Source organism: Ursus maritimus, unplaced genomic scaffold (genome assembly GCF_017311325.1).
Source record: "Ursus maritimus isolate PB19 unplaced genomic scaffold, ASM1731132v1 scaffold_12, whole genome shotgun sequence".
NCBI classification, from domain to species: Eukaryota; Metazoa; Chordata; class Mammalia; order Carnivora; family Ursidae; genus Ursus; species Ursus maritimus.
This window is the reverse complement of record NW_024423564.1, coordinates 26,578,483-26,594,577: the sequence shown is the minus strand read 5'-3', so window position 1 is coordinate 26,594,577 and position 16,095 is coordinate 26,578,483. Positions and strand designations below refer to the sequence as shown.

Here is a 16,095-nt window from a genome sequence, read left to right as displayed (position 1 = left end):
AGTCACTGCTTACACCCCATCAGAGCGTAGTTATAGTTATGGCTGTTAAGTACGCTCAGTTCCAAAGCACCACATGTGAGAGTGGGGGCCCCAGATAAAGCCTCGGTGAGAGCACAGGGCACCGAGCAGCGGCCATTACCTGAGCGATACTTCAGGAGCAAGTCCCAAATTGAGCGTCTCGAGTAGGGGTCCACCCCGGAGGTGGGCTCATCCAGAATGACAACCTTGGCACCTCCCACAAAGGCAATGGCTACAGACAGCTTCCTCTGCATGCCACCTAGAGGTCGGTACAAGGCAACAGGGTCACGAGGGCTGTGGAGGACTGGAGGAGAAAGGGCTGGCGGCATAAGGGGGACTGTGCCTTACGTCCGGCAGCAGCTTGATGCTGCCGCCTTAGATGTTTACACAGTGTTCAAACCCTAGTGGTGTACAGGCCTCTTTAAATGCAGAAAAGGCAAGAAATGCAGAAACGCAGAAACAGGTCACACCATTTGAAGGCTGTTTTCACGTTTGAGTTCAAACACAAACGTCAGAACAAATACAGCCCAGGCTGCTACAAGATAGGGTTCCATGTGGGGAATGATCCAGAGGTGGGTTGCTCTTAGGTGCACAGAGTAACTTTACAGAAGCCTCCCCTTCTGCCAGTGTTCTAGAAGACAACAGATTTGCCATCTGTAGCCCTGTCTTTTTCCAATACCAAGCACCTGATAGGTCCTGAGCTTCCTCGTTCCTCTTGTGGTGGAGGCCTGTGTCCTCCAACATGGCTTCCATCTCCAGCTGGGCCTCCTCCCAAGACTTCCCTTTCAGCTGGGCGTAGAACAGGATGTGTTCAGCCACTGTGAGGCTAGGGGACAGGGTAGTGAGAGAGGCAATAGGTTCAGCAATTCCACATCTAATGATTCACCTTATAGGAATAATTAAGTATGAGCCAAAGTATTAGCAATGAAGATGTTCACTGTGGTGCTGTTTATAATACAAAAAAAACAAAACAAAACCCAGATCCTGTTAAATATCTAGTAAGAGGGGACGGTACGTGTATACAATGGCACAGTATATAAACATAAAAAATATTTTATTGAAGAATATGTAATGACATGAAAAGATGTTCATGATATCTTGAGTGAAAAAAACACACTTGCATTAAAAATGGCAGATTATAAAATTGTATGCAGAGTTTTACTCTCCTTTATAATGTAAAATAATATATCTATGCATGCATAGGAGAAAGTTTTGAAAAATCATATACCAAGGTGTGAACCGTGGTTTTCTCTGCATGGTGAAATTACAGCTGACTTCTATTTTCTTCTTTTTATCTGTATTTCATCCCTTCCATTCTTTAATTACTATATTTAAATAACAAATAAAAGTTTGGGGAAAAAAGCAACTTGAAAAGCCTCCTGAAAAGTCAGTTTTTAGTGCCTGGTTTAAGAGAGAAAAAGGAACAATGGTCTCCTTTCTTGGTCCCCAAAAGGGAGCATTTCAAGGCTGAGTGAGGGGCCCCAGGATGGGCCACCCTGTCAGAGAGCAGGGGGCTTTACTCTTCTGAGGGGGCACACCTCAGCTCCCAGTGCCAGAGGCATAATCTGACTTTCTGAAGGATACCTCTCATAGCAAGCAGAACCAATGACCTTGAACATGGGGAACCCAAACAAGAATACTGCCTCCTGCTGCCAGAACTGGCACCCTTGAGCTCAGCTCTAGAGAACATGTGTTGGGGGAGGGGGGGAGCTGGGTAGGAATAAAGCATGGAGAGGGTCTCAGTTCCTGTTCTACTTACTGGTGGAACAGGATGTTGTGCTGTGGACACATGCCAAGACTCTGCCGGACTGCATCCAGGCTGGTTTCAATGTCCTTTCCCCCGATGAGCACAGTCCCTGATGTTGGTGGCAACAGACCCGTCAGGATGGACCTGCCAAATGCAGGAGTCAGTGGCAGAAAAGATGACCTTCGGGGCGCCTGGGTGGCACAGCGGTTAAAGCGTCTGCCTTCGGCTCAGGGCGTGATCCTGGAGTTCCGGGATCGAGCCCCACATCAGGCTCCTCTGCTATGAGCCTGCTTCTTCCTCTCCCACTCCCCCTGCTTGTGTTCCCTCTCTCGCTGGCTGTCTCTATCTCTGTCAAATAAATAAATAAAATCTTTAAAAAAAAAAAAAAAGAAAAGAAAAGATGACCTTCAGCAGCGTCCCACTCTGGGGTTGGTGAGGACTCTCACAGTGACTCCTGCCTTGGCTCTCAAATTGAACCCAAACCATTATTAGCTGTGGGGACCAACAATTTCCTGTATAGGCCTTAGAAGCAGTGTGTACATCCAGCCCCTATTGCGGATGACCAGATCTGCTTTCTCTGCTTCTACTTAGCTCCTAGGACCCTGGGCAGGCACTGATGGATCCTCAGGGGTCGCAGCTGCAGAACATTCACTACACAACATCCCTCCCCAGCTCAGTCATCACCACTGCTGGTGCTGTAGGGGCTTGATTAAAGGTGTCCAGTGCATAGGTCAATACTGTACCTGATATCATTATTACAAAGCATAGAGGAGGATTTTTTTTAAAGATTTTATCTATTTATTTGAGACAGAAAGAGAGAGAGAGAGCACAAGTGGGGAGGAGGGTCAGAGGGAGAGGGAGAAACACACTCCTCGCTGAGGAGGGAGCCCGATGTGGGGCTCAATCCCAGGACCCTGGGATCAAGACCGGGGCCAAAGGCAGACGCTTAACCAACTGAACCACCCAGGCATCCCCATAGGGGAGGGTCTTAATGAGAGCTCAGACATTCAATGTGTATTTGTTGATTAAGTGACTGAAGTCAGGCAGAGGAATTACCACCAACATCATTTTTGGATTCAAAACAAAAAGCTCGATATCCATGTTGGCCTTTTTTTGGTAAAATGAGAAATAATGACACCCACTTCATGGGTGTGTTGTGAGGATTAAATGAGTTTATACTTGTAAAGCACTTAAAACTGTGCCAGCATAAAGTAAAACTCAAAAGTATGATTACTATTTTTATTAAACTGTGTTTCAACCCCCAGGGGAAGTTGCATTTCAGCAGCTGATGAAGTAATGTGTTTGCCTCGAGAAGCCCTGAGGTCTTGGGTGGTGCTCCGGGTTCTCTGACCGTGTTAGTTAACAAGGTGAGCCATCAGTTGGATTTAGAGCTATCTGGCCCAGCCAGCTCTGTGCCTGAGTTTAGATACAATCTCAGGTTATCTGAACTTGTACTTAGAAGCTGAAATCTCTGTTGATCAACCACTAGAGGGAAACAGAACCAAATATAATGGCACCAGCCCCACATTCCATTGACACTGAACCTCCCTCAGAGAACATTCCAATGTAGGGTGTATACTGCTGTTCCTTCCTGGCGCTCTGTAAGAGGTCAAAGGACTTGAAGACCATGTATCACAAGGCTTCCCAGACCCCTGAGAGGGCTGCTTCTGACGCTCCTTGAGAAACCTTAAATAGCCCTGTTCTCCTTCTCAGCAGATGGAGCTCTGGTCCCTTCGAAAGCAAGGGGGAGTTTCCTGACCTTTCTATGCAGAGCTTGCATCTTCCCTGAACTTTATCTTCAGTCTCCGGGTGGTTACCTCACAGGCCTCTCTAGGAAGCACACCCTTTTTACTTTCTCCAAAACAGGTAGGTAAAGGAATCCTCTTTGAAAATAAGTAGTACTCTATGGACCAAGGGCATGTGATGGTGATGGCCATGACTTTAGCACCATCACTGATGGCAGTAACACTGGAGAGGTTGGGGCTGGGCAGACAGGCTCACAGTGCCAGAAACCAGACAACTGAAAAGACCTGGCTTTTGCCCTCACTGAACCATTACAAACTGGCGACCCCAGAAAGTCACTTCGACTCTCTAGATGTCCACTTCCCCAGCACACAAAGGGGGCAGTAAACTTCCTTCACGTCCCTCTCTCACTTCTTATGAGGATCAAATAAAACAACATACATGAATGAGCTCTGAATACTGCAGTGTGCTTTACATATTCTTGGGACACAAATACATATTACAATTTTGTTACTAATACTCAATGGGAAAGAGCAGACTGCAGCTAATGGGGCAGAACAGAGCCAGAGAATGACAGGATAGAAGAGTAATCAGGCTCTGCCTGAAAACTCACAAGGTGGTGGTTTTCCCCGCTCCATTGTGACCAAGGAACGCGGTGATCTGGTTCTCGTAGAAGGTAATGCTAAGACGGTCCACGGCTGGTCTGCCGTAGGGCTCAAAAATCTTCACCAGATTTTTCACACATACCCCAGGAACCAAGCCTGGAAGTTCACGTTCAAAGAAGGAGTCTTGGAGGAAAAAAATGAACATGATGTAAGTATAATGCTTTAATATACACATTCCCCAAGGCTCGATCTTCAGACCACTGTCTTTTGCCCGCATGGCTTTTGCTGTGACCTTCATAAGGATGACTACAAAATAATCATGGTAATAATAGTACCTAACCTTTATTGAGCAGTTACTATAATGCCAGGCATTGTCTAAGTGCTTTATATGGATTACCTCATTTTACCCTTATAACAGCTCCTGGGGATAGATGTTATTATGACCATTTTTATAGATGGGGAAACCTAAGGCACAGAGACATCAACTATACAATCAAGGTCACACAGCTCATGAAGAGCAGAGCTGGAATTCGAACCCAGGTGCACTCACTGTATATATGGAGAGTTAGCCTGAAGCTGTCCTTTCCCACAGTCTGTGGTGCATTTCCTCACAGGCTTCTGGTACCAGCTCGGGCTCCTTATCATACTCCCAAAACACAATTTTCCCTCAGACACTCCCACGTCCACTCCTGTAACTGCCCTTCTCCTGGCCACCTTGGTTCAAGCCTTTGTGTTAACTTTGCGGACTTCTTGCTTCTCAGAACTTGAGAGTTTCTCAGTTACTGGTTAGGACAGTCCACTCTTCTTCATCACTGCCCCTCAAACTCCACCTCTCCACTCATCCATGCCCTTCCTAGTACAGACTCTCATGACCATTCTGTCCACTTCTCCCAACCTCCAGTCCCCCTCTGCTTGAGTTCACCCTGTACAACACCACTTACTTTGTTAACATCCTAGTTCTGAGCATTGATTCCCCTGCAAAAAAACATCCTTCTCCTATGTGTGCCTTCTGGTCTCTCCTGTAACTAAGATGGGACCAGGCCCCAGCCCTCTGATTTTGCTCTTAGAATTCCACTCTGGGAGGAGGGCCATCCCAGAGGCACTGTGTGTTGACTGCAAACCAGTTCTCTGAGGGGCCAGAGGCCACTGAGCTCAGCTTTGCGAAATGGCACCTGGGTTGGGCCAGAGGTCTGGAGGCCGGACCCTCCCACACAGTTGCAGGCAAAGTCCAGAGGGTGGAACTCTGAACCCAAGGTGGGGATAGCAAGAGTATTTTAGCATTCACAGAGAAGTGAATGGGAAGGAGAGAACATGGGGAGAAGTATGGAACTGCTCTAAGAGAGAAGGTAAGGAAGGCAAAGCCAAGGGAACACTTGCAAACCTAATCCATTAGTTCAGGAATTATTAGGTAACTTCCACAGTCAGGAAAGGCTTTTGATGGTTTGAATGAATGGGCTTGTAGATTTGTAAACCACGAATGAAGTGTGGTCAGCTCCACTAGACTCCTTCCTCCTGTGCACAGAAGCACTTATTTTTGTCTTTCCTTATAGCTCATATCCGCTTTAAGTCTCAGTGACCCAAGTTATTGTTCTTGCTAAATCCTCGGAAGTCAGCACATTTGTGCAACTCACTCGGGACTTGCCTAACAAGGGCACAAACACACCACATACTCGGGATTTGCTTTCTCCAGGAAATATGCGTTAATGTCTGGCTGGACCATTCATTCCACACACGTGCAGCTTGGCCCTTGAGAAGCTATCAGGTTTAGCCCCTGTCAACAGAGTCAGTTTCCTGGGGTCCACTCCACCCCAGTCATGAAGTGCTTTGCTCCATCCTTTTACAGTACTCTGCCCTTCTCCTTGCTTCTGCTCTGTGTTCACTGATGTGTGTGGGGTTTTTGTTGTTGTTGTTTGTTTGTTTGTTTTACCATTTATTCCTTCTGGGTGTTCGGGATCCTCCATTTCCTCTGTTATGGGCTCTGTCTTTTCCAGGGCCCGTTCTTCTCTGGTTGAACACCCTGCACCAACCAGAAGCCAAGGTTACTCCTCGTGAGAGCTAACAATCAGTAAAGGCAGGAAAAGAGGGGAGAAGGCAGGGGTGGAAGAGTTCCCTACCACAGGTAGAAAACACAGTTCCCTCAAAAGGCCAAGTCAGCATTCCCGGGGACCAGCCCTGAGCATGGTTCTGCCGCCCACTGACCTGTGGGCTGTAAAGTCCTGCAAATGGCCGCCAGTGGCTCCTGGCTGGCTGGCTTGTCAACCTTTGCTGAACCCAGACGGAGTTTAATGATAGGCATTTCACCTCATCCTCTTAACACACCAGCAAGGGCCCACAATGTCAGAAATTATAATTTTAAAAACTATTCACAAAATCAGGATTGAGTTTGCAATAGATTAATTTTCTTTACCTCACCAACAGTACTTCTTGCTCCAACCAAAAACATATCAAAGACATGGAGAACCTTGAGAAAACTCACTCAAGGTGGTATGACGGATAGCCAGCTTAAATTATAGATTTCGGGGCTAACACCAGAGTTGAGCCTGGTTGATGTACAGGCTTATATAAATTGTGAAGTGTGGTGTAAACACACACACACAATCTCACACTGACACACACACACACACTCTCTCACACACATCAAACATGCATACACACACACACATAGAGGCAATTTTTTTTTTCCTGTAAATTTGGCATTTGGTTTAAAAGGACATCCGGACATCCTGGAAGGGGAAGAGAAGCAGAGGCGCGAGCCAGCAAGAGAGGAAAGCAGGGGCAGGAGGAAACTGCTGTCGCCATGCATCTAAAAGTTCTGGCCTCCAGAGCACAGATGTGGATAGGGGGAGTTTTTAATGCAGCAGCCAACCAGAGCCTCCATCACTCCTGGCTGCCCTCTGTAGATCTGCGGGCTGAAGGTGGAACAGCAAGGAGCGGGCCTCGTGGTCAGGGACCTGTCACCTCCAGCACTTCTATTTCTGCCACCTGAACGATTTTCAGTTCTACTGCCCACAATGCCTTGGATCACTTTACTAGCTCTCCTACTGCACTAACGTGCAGCAAAATAGCAGGGGGAAATATTCTTCTACATAGTTCAGTCATGGGATGAGTTCCTTGCCAGGAAATGTGTTTCCCAGTTCCAGATTTTTGTCCCAAGAGATCAGCAGGAACATGGGCAAGACATTGGTCCTCTTGGGCACCATTTCTTCATCTGTGAGAAGAGGGGGTTAGGTGGGGAAATTCAGTTCTTTTCTGATTTTATTTATTTTTTTAGAGAGAGAGCGCACACGTTCATGCAAGTGTGGGGCGAGGGCGGGGAGGCAGAGAAAGAATCTTAAGCAGGCTCCATGCTCAGTGGAGCCTGACGCAGGGTTCCATCTCAGGACCCTTGAGATCACAACCTGAGCTGAAACCAAGAGTTGGATACTTAACTGGCTGAGCCACCCAGGCGCCCCTCTTTTCTGATTTTAGAAAGATTTAGGAATCTATTTCAGTCTAGCCTGTGAGGCAGGTGAAAAATATTTGGCTTCTGTTAGCAAAAATATATGATTCATTTTTGAAAGAGCACATTTGTCTTAAGAATTTTTTTTCGAGGGGCAGTTTATCTGCTGAGATTATAGAGGGAAAAAAATGCACACAAGTCCTGATATTCATTGAAATTAGAAATATTCCAAGAACATACTCCTGTGTCGGAAATTCCCATTTATAATGGATTATAACCTTATCGTAGTTGAAATTTAAAAGTTCATAGACAAGACAGACAAACCAACATAATGGAAAAATACTGAGCTGTCGAAGTGCTATTTGTTTGAACCATAAAAACAAAACAAAAGAAAAAAACTGCCCAAGCCTTTTAAAGGCCCTAGGCTAACGCCCTAGAGAAAACAAACCTCTATCTTAGTGCTTAAAGGATAAATCCTGCCCAGGTCCAGAAATACAAAGTAAAGGGCAGGTAGGTGAGGAACAAACAGATTGGAAAGTATTTCCTTTGCTTCTAGAAACTCCCAGCTCCAATGAAGTCCCCAGCTCCCAGGTCAGGAATTTCTTGCCTTTTCATACCTCACAATAGAGTCTATAGAATTTCTAGAACTCTCCCTGGGCCTCCTGTCCTGTTTACTAGTAAAGGTAAATTTTATCTAAGATGCAATCTGGGCAAATGCCCCTTGGCCCTCTTCCCCAATCACAAAGTAAGATGAATTTTAGGAGAGTCTAGGAGTGTTTGCCTTGAAGGTCATAGCTCTGCCCCAGCCTCTGGATGGGCCTTCACCTTAGGAGAATGAATTAATTTATATTTTGGAAAGGATTAAAAAAGCAGGAGAGGAGGCAGAAGACCAGTGCAAAGACTTCATGATTCTGTGGATCTCTGCTTTAAATCAAGGAATTGCGAAAGTCATTTGCTCCCCAGAGTGGTTTGGCCTTCTTTCACGAGGCCAATTTCATCCTTCGGGCACCAGTTGTATGGGGTACGAGGGTTTGTCAGTGCTCAGCCATTCACCCTGGCCCAGTGACTCACAGAAGGTGTGTTCCCAGAGGCTATGACGCTGCGCCACAGTGGCAGAGCCCAGGAGGTAGCTGACTAATCAGGAACCACACACTTGACATAAGGAGCCCCCTCCACAGCCCACACATATGCAGGACATAGCCAAAGGAGCTAGTTTCAAACACGAAGGGTTTTTTTTTTTGGGGGGGGGTATTTTTAATTAAAAAAAATTTAAATAACTCACCTTCACCACCAAGCCAATAGGACTCTTGTAGAAGGAAGTACCAAGGAAGTGGGGTTCCATAGTCCCCTAGAAATGACAGAGAAATAAGGGGAAAAGCCTTGATAGACCTACCACAGCTCTACAAAGTCGAGAATTTATCTGCACCTCAAACCATAGCTACAGATATTCATAGTTCATAAGCATTACACAGCTATCCATGGGCTACCACAAAGACTAGTCCTTCTAACGTGTTTTGGTTTTAAAAGTCACTTTTTTTTTTTGGGTGGAACCAGCAATGCTAAGAATGATAATCTTGGTTGATAATAGTTTTCCAAGAAAACGTGTTATTAAAGAATTTAATCATGCCCTTTCTCCACAATTACCAGATAATAGCAATGATGACGATCGTCAGTAACATTTCTTGGATGCTCTTCCCACGTCAGGTATTCTATTGTAAGCACTTTTCAGGCATTAAAAATTTAATTCTCCAAACAACCCTAAGAGATAGGTAGTGGTATTCCTGTGAATAAGGAAACAGAGGCACACTGACTTTGAATCATCTGCCCAAGATCACAGCTAATTAAACAAAGGTGTGGGAATTCCAATATGGGTAATCTGGTTCTAATACCCCTGATCTTAACCACCCCATTCTACTGGATTCCAAGGAAAAGACTCCCAAATTTCTTAGCTAGTTCTCTTAGTGGACTTTGCTCCCTATAAAATCTTAATTTTGTGAGAACACACTATCTTTGCTTATTTAACACTGTCCCATGTTCCATGGCCACTAGACTGTCAGCCCTTCAAGGGCAGGTTTGGGTCTGTCTCTTCCATCCTTTTTTTCCCCAAAACTAGTGCTGAGCCTAACATATAGGTGTTGGTCAGTAAATAGTTATTGGACAAATTAAAGCTTTAGCTGGCCTAAAATAAAGCTCTTGAATCATGGACAAACTTCATTTTCAATCCAACTAGTTTTCACTTATTATATCTCCTTCTAGCGGTACAGTAAGATAGAAAAGCTGAGGCAGGGCAAGGTCAAATGTATTGCTCAAAATCACCGTTATGGGTTGAACTGTGCCCGCCCCACCCTCACAAAAAGATATGTTGAGGCCCATGGGAGAGTACAAAATAATACTTGGTCTTGTCCCCAGTTCCCAGCACAGAGCTTGTAAAACCCCTGGAATTTCCTGAGCAATAGGAACATCTTTTTTTGTTCACAAGGAGCAGAGCCCCTTTCTCAACCACACCTGAGTTTATGCTAATGAGGTGACTCAGGGGAGGGCCCCTAGAGAGCTTCAGGGTGGGGCTGGTCACCAGAAAGACCAGGCCTGGGCAAAAAGGATGCACACTTTCAGCCCCACTCTCCATCTTGAGGGAGGAGAAGGCGGCTGGAGATCGAATTCTAAAAACTCTGGAGGGAGATTCAGGGAGCTCCCAGGGTGCTGAGCACATCAAGGTGCTGGGAGGGTAGTGCACCTGGAGAGGGTATGGAAGCTCCATGCCCGCCCCTCCTGTCCCTCCCCTTAGGCATCTCTTCCATTTGGCTGCTGCTGAGCTGTAGTCTTTATCATACATTGTAATTGCAAGTAGACTGCTTCCCTGAGTTCTGTGAGTGGTTCTAGTGAATAACTGAACCTGGGAGGTGGTGGTTGTGAGAACTCCTGAATTTATAGTCAGTTGGACAAAAGTGTAGGCAGCCCAGGCACTGAATTTGCTGCTGGCCTCTGAAGTGGGAGCAGTCTTGCAGGACTGAATCTGTTTGTGGGGTCTGCGCTAATTCTGGGTAGTTACTGAACTGGGTAGAACTGAACTGATTGTTGGACACCTGATTTGTATTAGAGAAAGAGCCGATATTGGAGGGGGGCGGGGAATGACACATTTGGTATCAGGAAAAAAAGATACCAGAGTCCTAACCCTTGGCCTTGTTTGGAAATAGTTATTGCTAATGTGCTTAGTTGAGATTAAGTCACATCGGACTACATGGGAGCCTAATCCAATATGACTGGTGTCCTTTTAAGAAGACGGCCATGTGAGGACAGACAGACAGACAGACACACACACACGGAGAACACCGTGTGAAGACAGAGATTGTTGAAAAACCACCAGAAGCTGGAAGAGGCAGGGAAGGCTCCTTCACCAGCAGATTTCAGAGGGAGCATGGCCCTGCCAACACCTTGATTATCGACTTCTAGCCTCCAGAACTGTGAGACCAAAAAAATGTTGTTTTAAGCTACCCAGTTTGTGGTGCTTTGTTATGGCAGCCCTAGAAAACCAATATAATCACATGGCTAGGATCCAAACCCAGGCCTCCTGGCTCAGCCTAGCAATCTTTCTCCTATTCCAGGGTTGCTGCCCATGGATTTCTCCCAACAAAGGCTGCCCCAAGATGATGTGCGTTTCTCCCTTCAGGGACTGGGCCCAGCCTCTCTCCCCCGCCTGCTCCAGGCCACAGCACAAGGTGGCTGTTGGTTGACTTGGAGCCCACTCAGATGGAAGTGGGACTTCTCTAGCTACGAGGAAATACTAATCTGAAGGAAAAGCTGATTTTAACAAAGCAAATATGAAACTGTGCAAACACCCACTTTTGACTCAGGAGCTGCTTTTCCATGCTGCAGATTAATCAGGTATTTATTCAATGTCCACCAAAAGTCAGGCACTATTTGTTGGCACTGAGCCTATAACATTGAACAAAATAGACTGTGGGCCTGTTGTCATGGGCCCATATTCTACTAGAGGTAGAGAGTCAATAAACAAACAAGGAAAAATACATCATGTCAGATAGTGATGTCACAAAAATAAAGTTGGATAAAGGGGACAGAAACACTGAAGGAATGTGATATATATATAGGGGCAGATATTTAGATATTTTCAATCTGGAAAGATCCCAGTGCCGAGGTGACATCTGAACTTAGACCTGAATGAAAGTGAGGAAGTAAGCCTGCAGATATGGGGGTGGGGTGCAGAAACATGCTGCAGGCAGTGAGAACAGGTACAGAGGTCCTGAGGAAGAAATGTACTGAGCGTATTGAAGAACAGCCAGTAAGGAGGCAGATGTGGCTGGAGCAGAGAACATGAGGGAGAAGGGAAGGACATGAAATGAGGAAGACAGATAGTTGGATGCTGATAATGAAGCATCTTATAGGCCAGGACTGGGACACTGGATTTTACTCTGAACAAGAGGAAAAGTCACTGGAGAGATGTGAACAGAAGGTAGACATCATCTGACCCAGATTCTGAAAGGATCGCTGACTACAGTGTGGAGAGCAGACTGGTAGGCAATGATATGGAAGGAGGCTTGGACTGGGAAGGTGGTGGTGGAGGTGGTGATAAGGGATCAGATTCCAGACCTGTTTCTAAAGTAGAACCACCAGCATTCACTGATGGATTTTTGACATAAGTTTCAAATGCTGGCTCTGAGGACCCAAACTGAAAGAGCTTAGAAAGGTTAGTTAAACTAGATGAACGGTGGGGGAGAGAACCCAATATCAGTACCTTTACCCTGTGGGAGTTAACCCTTACCCGGAAACACCTGGTCAAGGTACCAGGCAAGCAGGCCATACAGAGCAGCATCGAGAAGCATCATCTTCATGGACATCAGGAAACTGAATTCATCCCCTTCCATGGGACTATTCCCGATATTGCTCCACTGCAGCCCCAGGCCTTGCTCCTCAAAGCGAGCCAGGTACTCAGTGCCAAACCCAAATGCCACAGGAGACAGCAGGCTCTGCAGTGAGGCAAAGAGGGCACCCAAGATGAGTGGAGGTCTCTCACCCCACCCAACAGCCCCCCTTGCCCACAAGGTAGGGACGAGGACCTAAAGAGTGGTCCAGCTTGTGTCCAGGATAACCCAGGGAGGGCATAAGGCAGTCTTCCCACAGAAAGGGAATTCTGGAAATGCCTCAGGGACCTCACACAATACTCACCGAGCCAACTCTCATCTGTTCAATGGAGTGTAGTTGCGTAATGGGAAAGACAAACACCACAAAACGCACCATACCAAAAGACCAAAGGTCCTCAGGTTTATCTTCCTACCTTTTCCCCTTTCTTCCTACCTCCTTCTTGAGATCACACAGTTCTTGATAAAACAAAGAAGATAACTTGAGCTGTTTTGTGTGAATCCCATTAGAAGGGTCCACAAAGTCATCAGTGTCCTGGGACAGTCTAGGAGGCCAGGCAAGGGATGGTCCCATGACCTCCAAGGCCTATCGGTGAGGCCAGAAGAGCCTCAGATTCCACTGAGGTCATCTTTTCTCCTCTCCATACTAAGGACAATCATTTGCTTAGGTTTTCTGTAGAGAGAACAAGTCAACTAAACAGGTGGTGTGCAAATGGAAGTTGAAGAGGAGGACCCTCAGCCAAGTCCCCATAGGTTGTTGCCGGCATGGCAGAAAGCACACAAGCACATACGCAGCGATGGGCTATTCTCATTTCCTCCGCCCAGAGGCCTCTCTGTGGTCTGTAGGACCCAGGGTGGGGTTGAAACCGTCTCTCCATAGAAGGAAGAGATTTCCTCAGCTGTATGTTCACAAAAAGCATTTAACAAATCTCAGCTCAGCCCCAGTCCACACACTGCCCAAACTATAGCTTCTTGGTGGATCCACACACCCATGAAGCTAGCTGTGGCCTCAAAGCACTGATGTCTACCCAGTATATCAGATAGCCCAGCTCTGCCCATAGGCTGAGTCATAAGGATTTTTTCCTACTAGCCCACTGTGATCTTTTTAGAAAATTGGGTGTTATAAATAGCAGCAATTAATTTCTTGTTTAACATGAGAAATAAAAGACAGATGCCCTGGCAGCTCTGTAGCCAAATAAGTTTGGATTATTAGAACAACTTATATCTTAGATCTTTCCCCAATAAGAAGTCGGTGGTAGTCCTTTCTTGACTCCACTGCATAGAGAACTGGAGGGAAGTTCTGGAGCACAAGGGAAGCTGCACCCTAGAGAACCTGGAGGCCAGTTAGCCTGGTTAATGAGAGGGTAGAAATGGCCCATTTGAAACTGATTAGAGAAGAAGACAGTGCTGTTAGTTTGGGAATTGTGAACCAAGAGGTCTGTCTCTCAAGCAATCAAGTCAATTTCTAGAGTCCTCTCCTGGCAAGAGGGCTTGGTTCTTAACTGGCTCATTACTGCACTCCTTTCTGCATGCAGTGGTAGAGCATGCTAAAGACCCTTGTAAGCTACCCGGATTCAAGTTTTTATGGAGAGAAACAAATGCTTTTAATGAATGGAAACATCTTTCTGGGCAGAACAGTTGGGGGCAAGTTCCCTCCCTTCTGAATCTTCTCACACGCTGCAAAAAGAAAAGTGAGTGAAATGGGTCAGGCTATTCTCCTCTTGTGGACACACAAAGGACCTGTGAGTTAAACTGGTTTTTGATTGCTTCCCAGGGCAGACTCCTCAGGCAGGTTTGTTAAGGAGGGACTGTTGGGTAGCTCAGGATGAAGACTGTCCCAACTTTTGTCCCTATGCCTTTACACCTTACGTCCCTTTAGTCCAAAAGGCAAAGTTGATCCCACAAAGGGCAGGCCAGTTTTCCAGGACTACTACAGAGGCCTCCTCGAAAGTGTTTTGCGTATTAGGGGCAAGCCCAAGGTCCCTCACCACAGCCATCTTGAGGTCAGCTGTCATCCGGTCCTGCCAGGCGAAACAGAGAATGTGTGGCAGGTAGAGGGTGAAGTAGATGACGCCACTGCAGGCTGCTGCCAGGCTGGCCCTGGAGAAGAAGGTGCTGAGCAGGAAGCACTGCATGATCGTAGCCGTGGAGAAAGCCGACAGGAACAGGAAGAGGATGAATGGATTGCTGTAATGCAGGATCCTTCCATGCTGAAACCAAACAGGCCATCTGAGTCAGTACTTTCCACCCATGTCCAGGGCACCATCCCTCCCAGGGGGGCAGCCTCTGTGCCGTGATTCTGGGCCCTCAGAAGCCCTCTACTCCAGAGAGATCTCTCCCACCACCTCTTATGGGTGCCAAATTTCCATAGTTGAGACCCAATGCTGTTGAATTCCTTTAATCCTCCGAGTGCCGTTCTCCCTGGAAGGGCAACGCATTAGGCTGCCTATCAGTACAAGTAATCATTATGTATTTAAGTAAGCAAATCCTTGGTGGGAAGGGAGAAATAAGCCTAGAGCGGGGGAGGAAGACCTTAGAACATCAACAGCTCCAAGACACACTAAGTAAACGAGGGACAAAAAAGGGAGGTAAGAGACCCCCCAACAATCTGTAACATTTTGTTTGGGGCCTGGCCTGCTGACTCAATCATATATACTTGCATTCTGAGATTTACCACTCACACTGGTGAAAATAACAGCAATTAATCCATATCACTTGGAAGTGGATTAATCTTCCCCTTTCATCACTATCATACAAATACATAGAACCTGGGGCAATACTCCACATCTTTGACATTAGCCTAATGAGGTAATCACTTTGGCTATGTAGAAAAGAGGACCAAATTAACAATTTGCACTAAGTGAGCTGCTGCCCACTTCCATTATAGGATGCATTGAGATGTTCAAATTTATTAGGCCTTCTTGGTTCTCCTTTACTACAGACTTCCTATGAGGAATTTTACTCTCTGCACAGAACTCCAAATACATATAGATCATCTTGTTCTTTTCTTGGGAACGTAAATGTACAAACAGGTTCATCTCTTGAATGAGTTCCAATCAACTGTTAGTGGTGACCTGAAGTGCTGAGTTCTTGAAGAGAGGGACAATGAGCATTATCTGTCATGGGTGTGCGAGAGCTGAGAGGAAGAAATGTGCCACCTGTCTTCCATTGCTACTGTTTCTCCCTCATTCATATTCTTGTGCCTGCCAGGCACCAATGGAACAGATTGAAAAACAGAATAAAACAAATGGCAAAAGAGGTTGGAAGAGGGCTGCACGTAGCTAGAACCAAACTCTGAGGAACTCTAAATGAAAATCAAGATTAGGACTCAGAGCTCCTGACTTTGTGTATCAAAGAGCTCTCCACATCACCCTGGAAAGCTCACTCCTTTTCCTTAATTACACAGTCCAGGAAAGGCGAGTCCACGGCTGAACACGTGGCTATGGCTGGAAGAACTTTAAGATGGTTGTTGGTATTCTCAGGAGAATGAAATCAATTTCTTATCCCAGCTCAAAACAAAGTCCCACAAGCTTCTAGGCCCATATAGTCTTTCAATGACTTCAGGCAGAGATGAAAGAAAGTCACTGGGCTGACCCAACAGCTTCACAGGCCTTGGCTTCCTCTAATGACCACTTTTCTTTTCTGTTCCTAATAGCTTGAATAACTGGA

The 16,095-nt window shown here is 46.2% G+C and overlaps 1 protein-coding gene across 1 annotated transcript in view; it reads right to left on the bottom strand.

Annotated features, from left to right (window-relative positions):
• Window positions 1-16,095, bottom strand: part of ABCA4 (ATP binding cassette subfamily A member 4) — a 133,515-nt gene that overhangs the window by 50,701 nt on the left and 66,719 nt on the right. The window contains exons 17-24 of the mRNA XM_040627018.1: window positions 14,415-14,636; window positions 12,330-12,534; window positions 8,835-8,900; window positions 6,041-6,130; window positions 4,122-4,296; window positions 1,778-1,909; window positions 705-844; window positions 140-277 (exon numbers count right to left, since the gene is read on the bottom strand). Of these exons, the coding sequence (XP_040482952.1) occupies window positions 140-277; window positions 705-844; window positions 1,778-1,909; window positions 4,122-4,296; window positions 6,041-6,130; window positions 8,835-8,900; window positions 12,330-12,534; window positions 14,415-14,636 (1,168 nt within the window). The remainder of the gene's footprint in view (window positions 1-139; window positions 278-704; window positions 845-1,777; window positions 1,910-4,121; window positions 4,297-6,040; window positions 6,131-8,834; window positions 8,901-12,329; window positions 12,535-14,414; window positions 14,637-16,095) is intronic.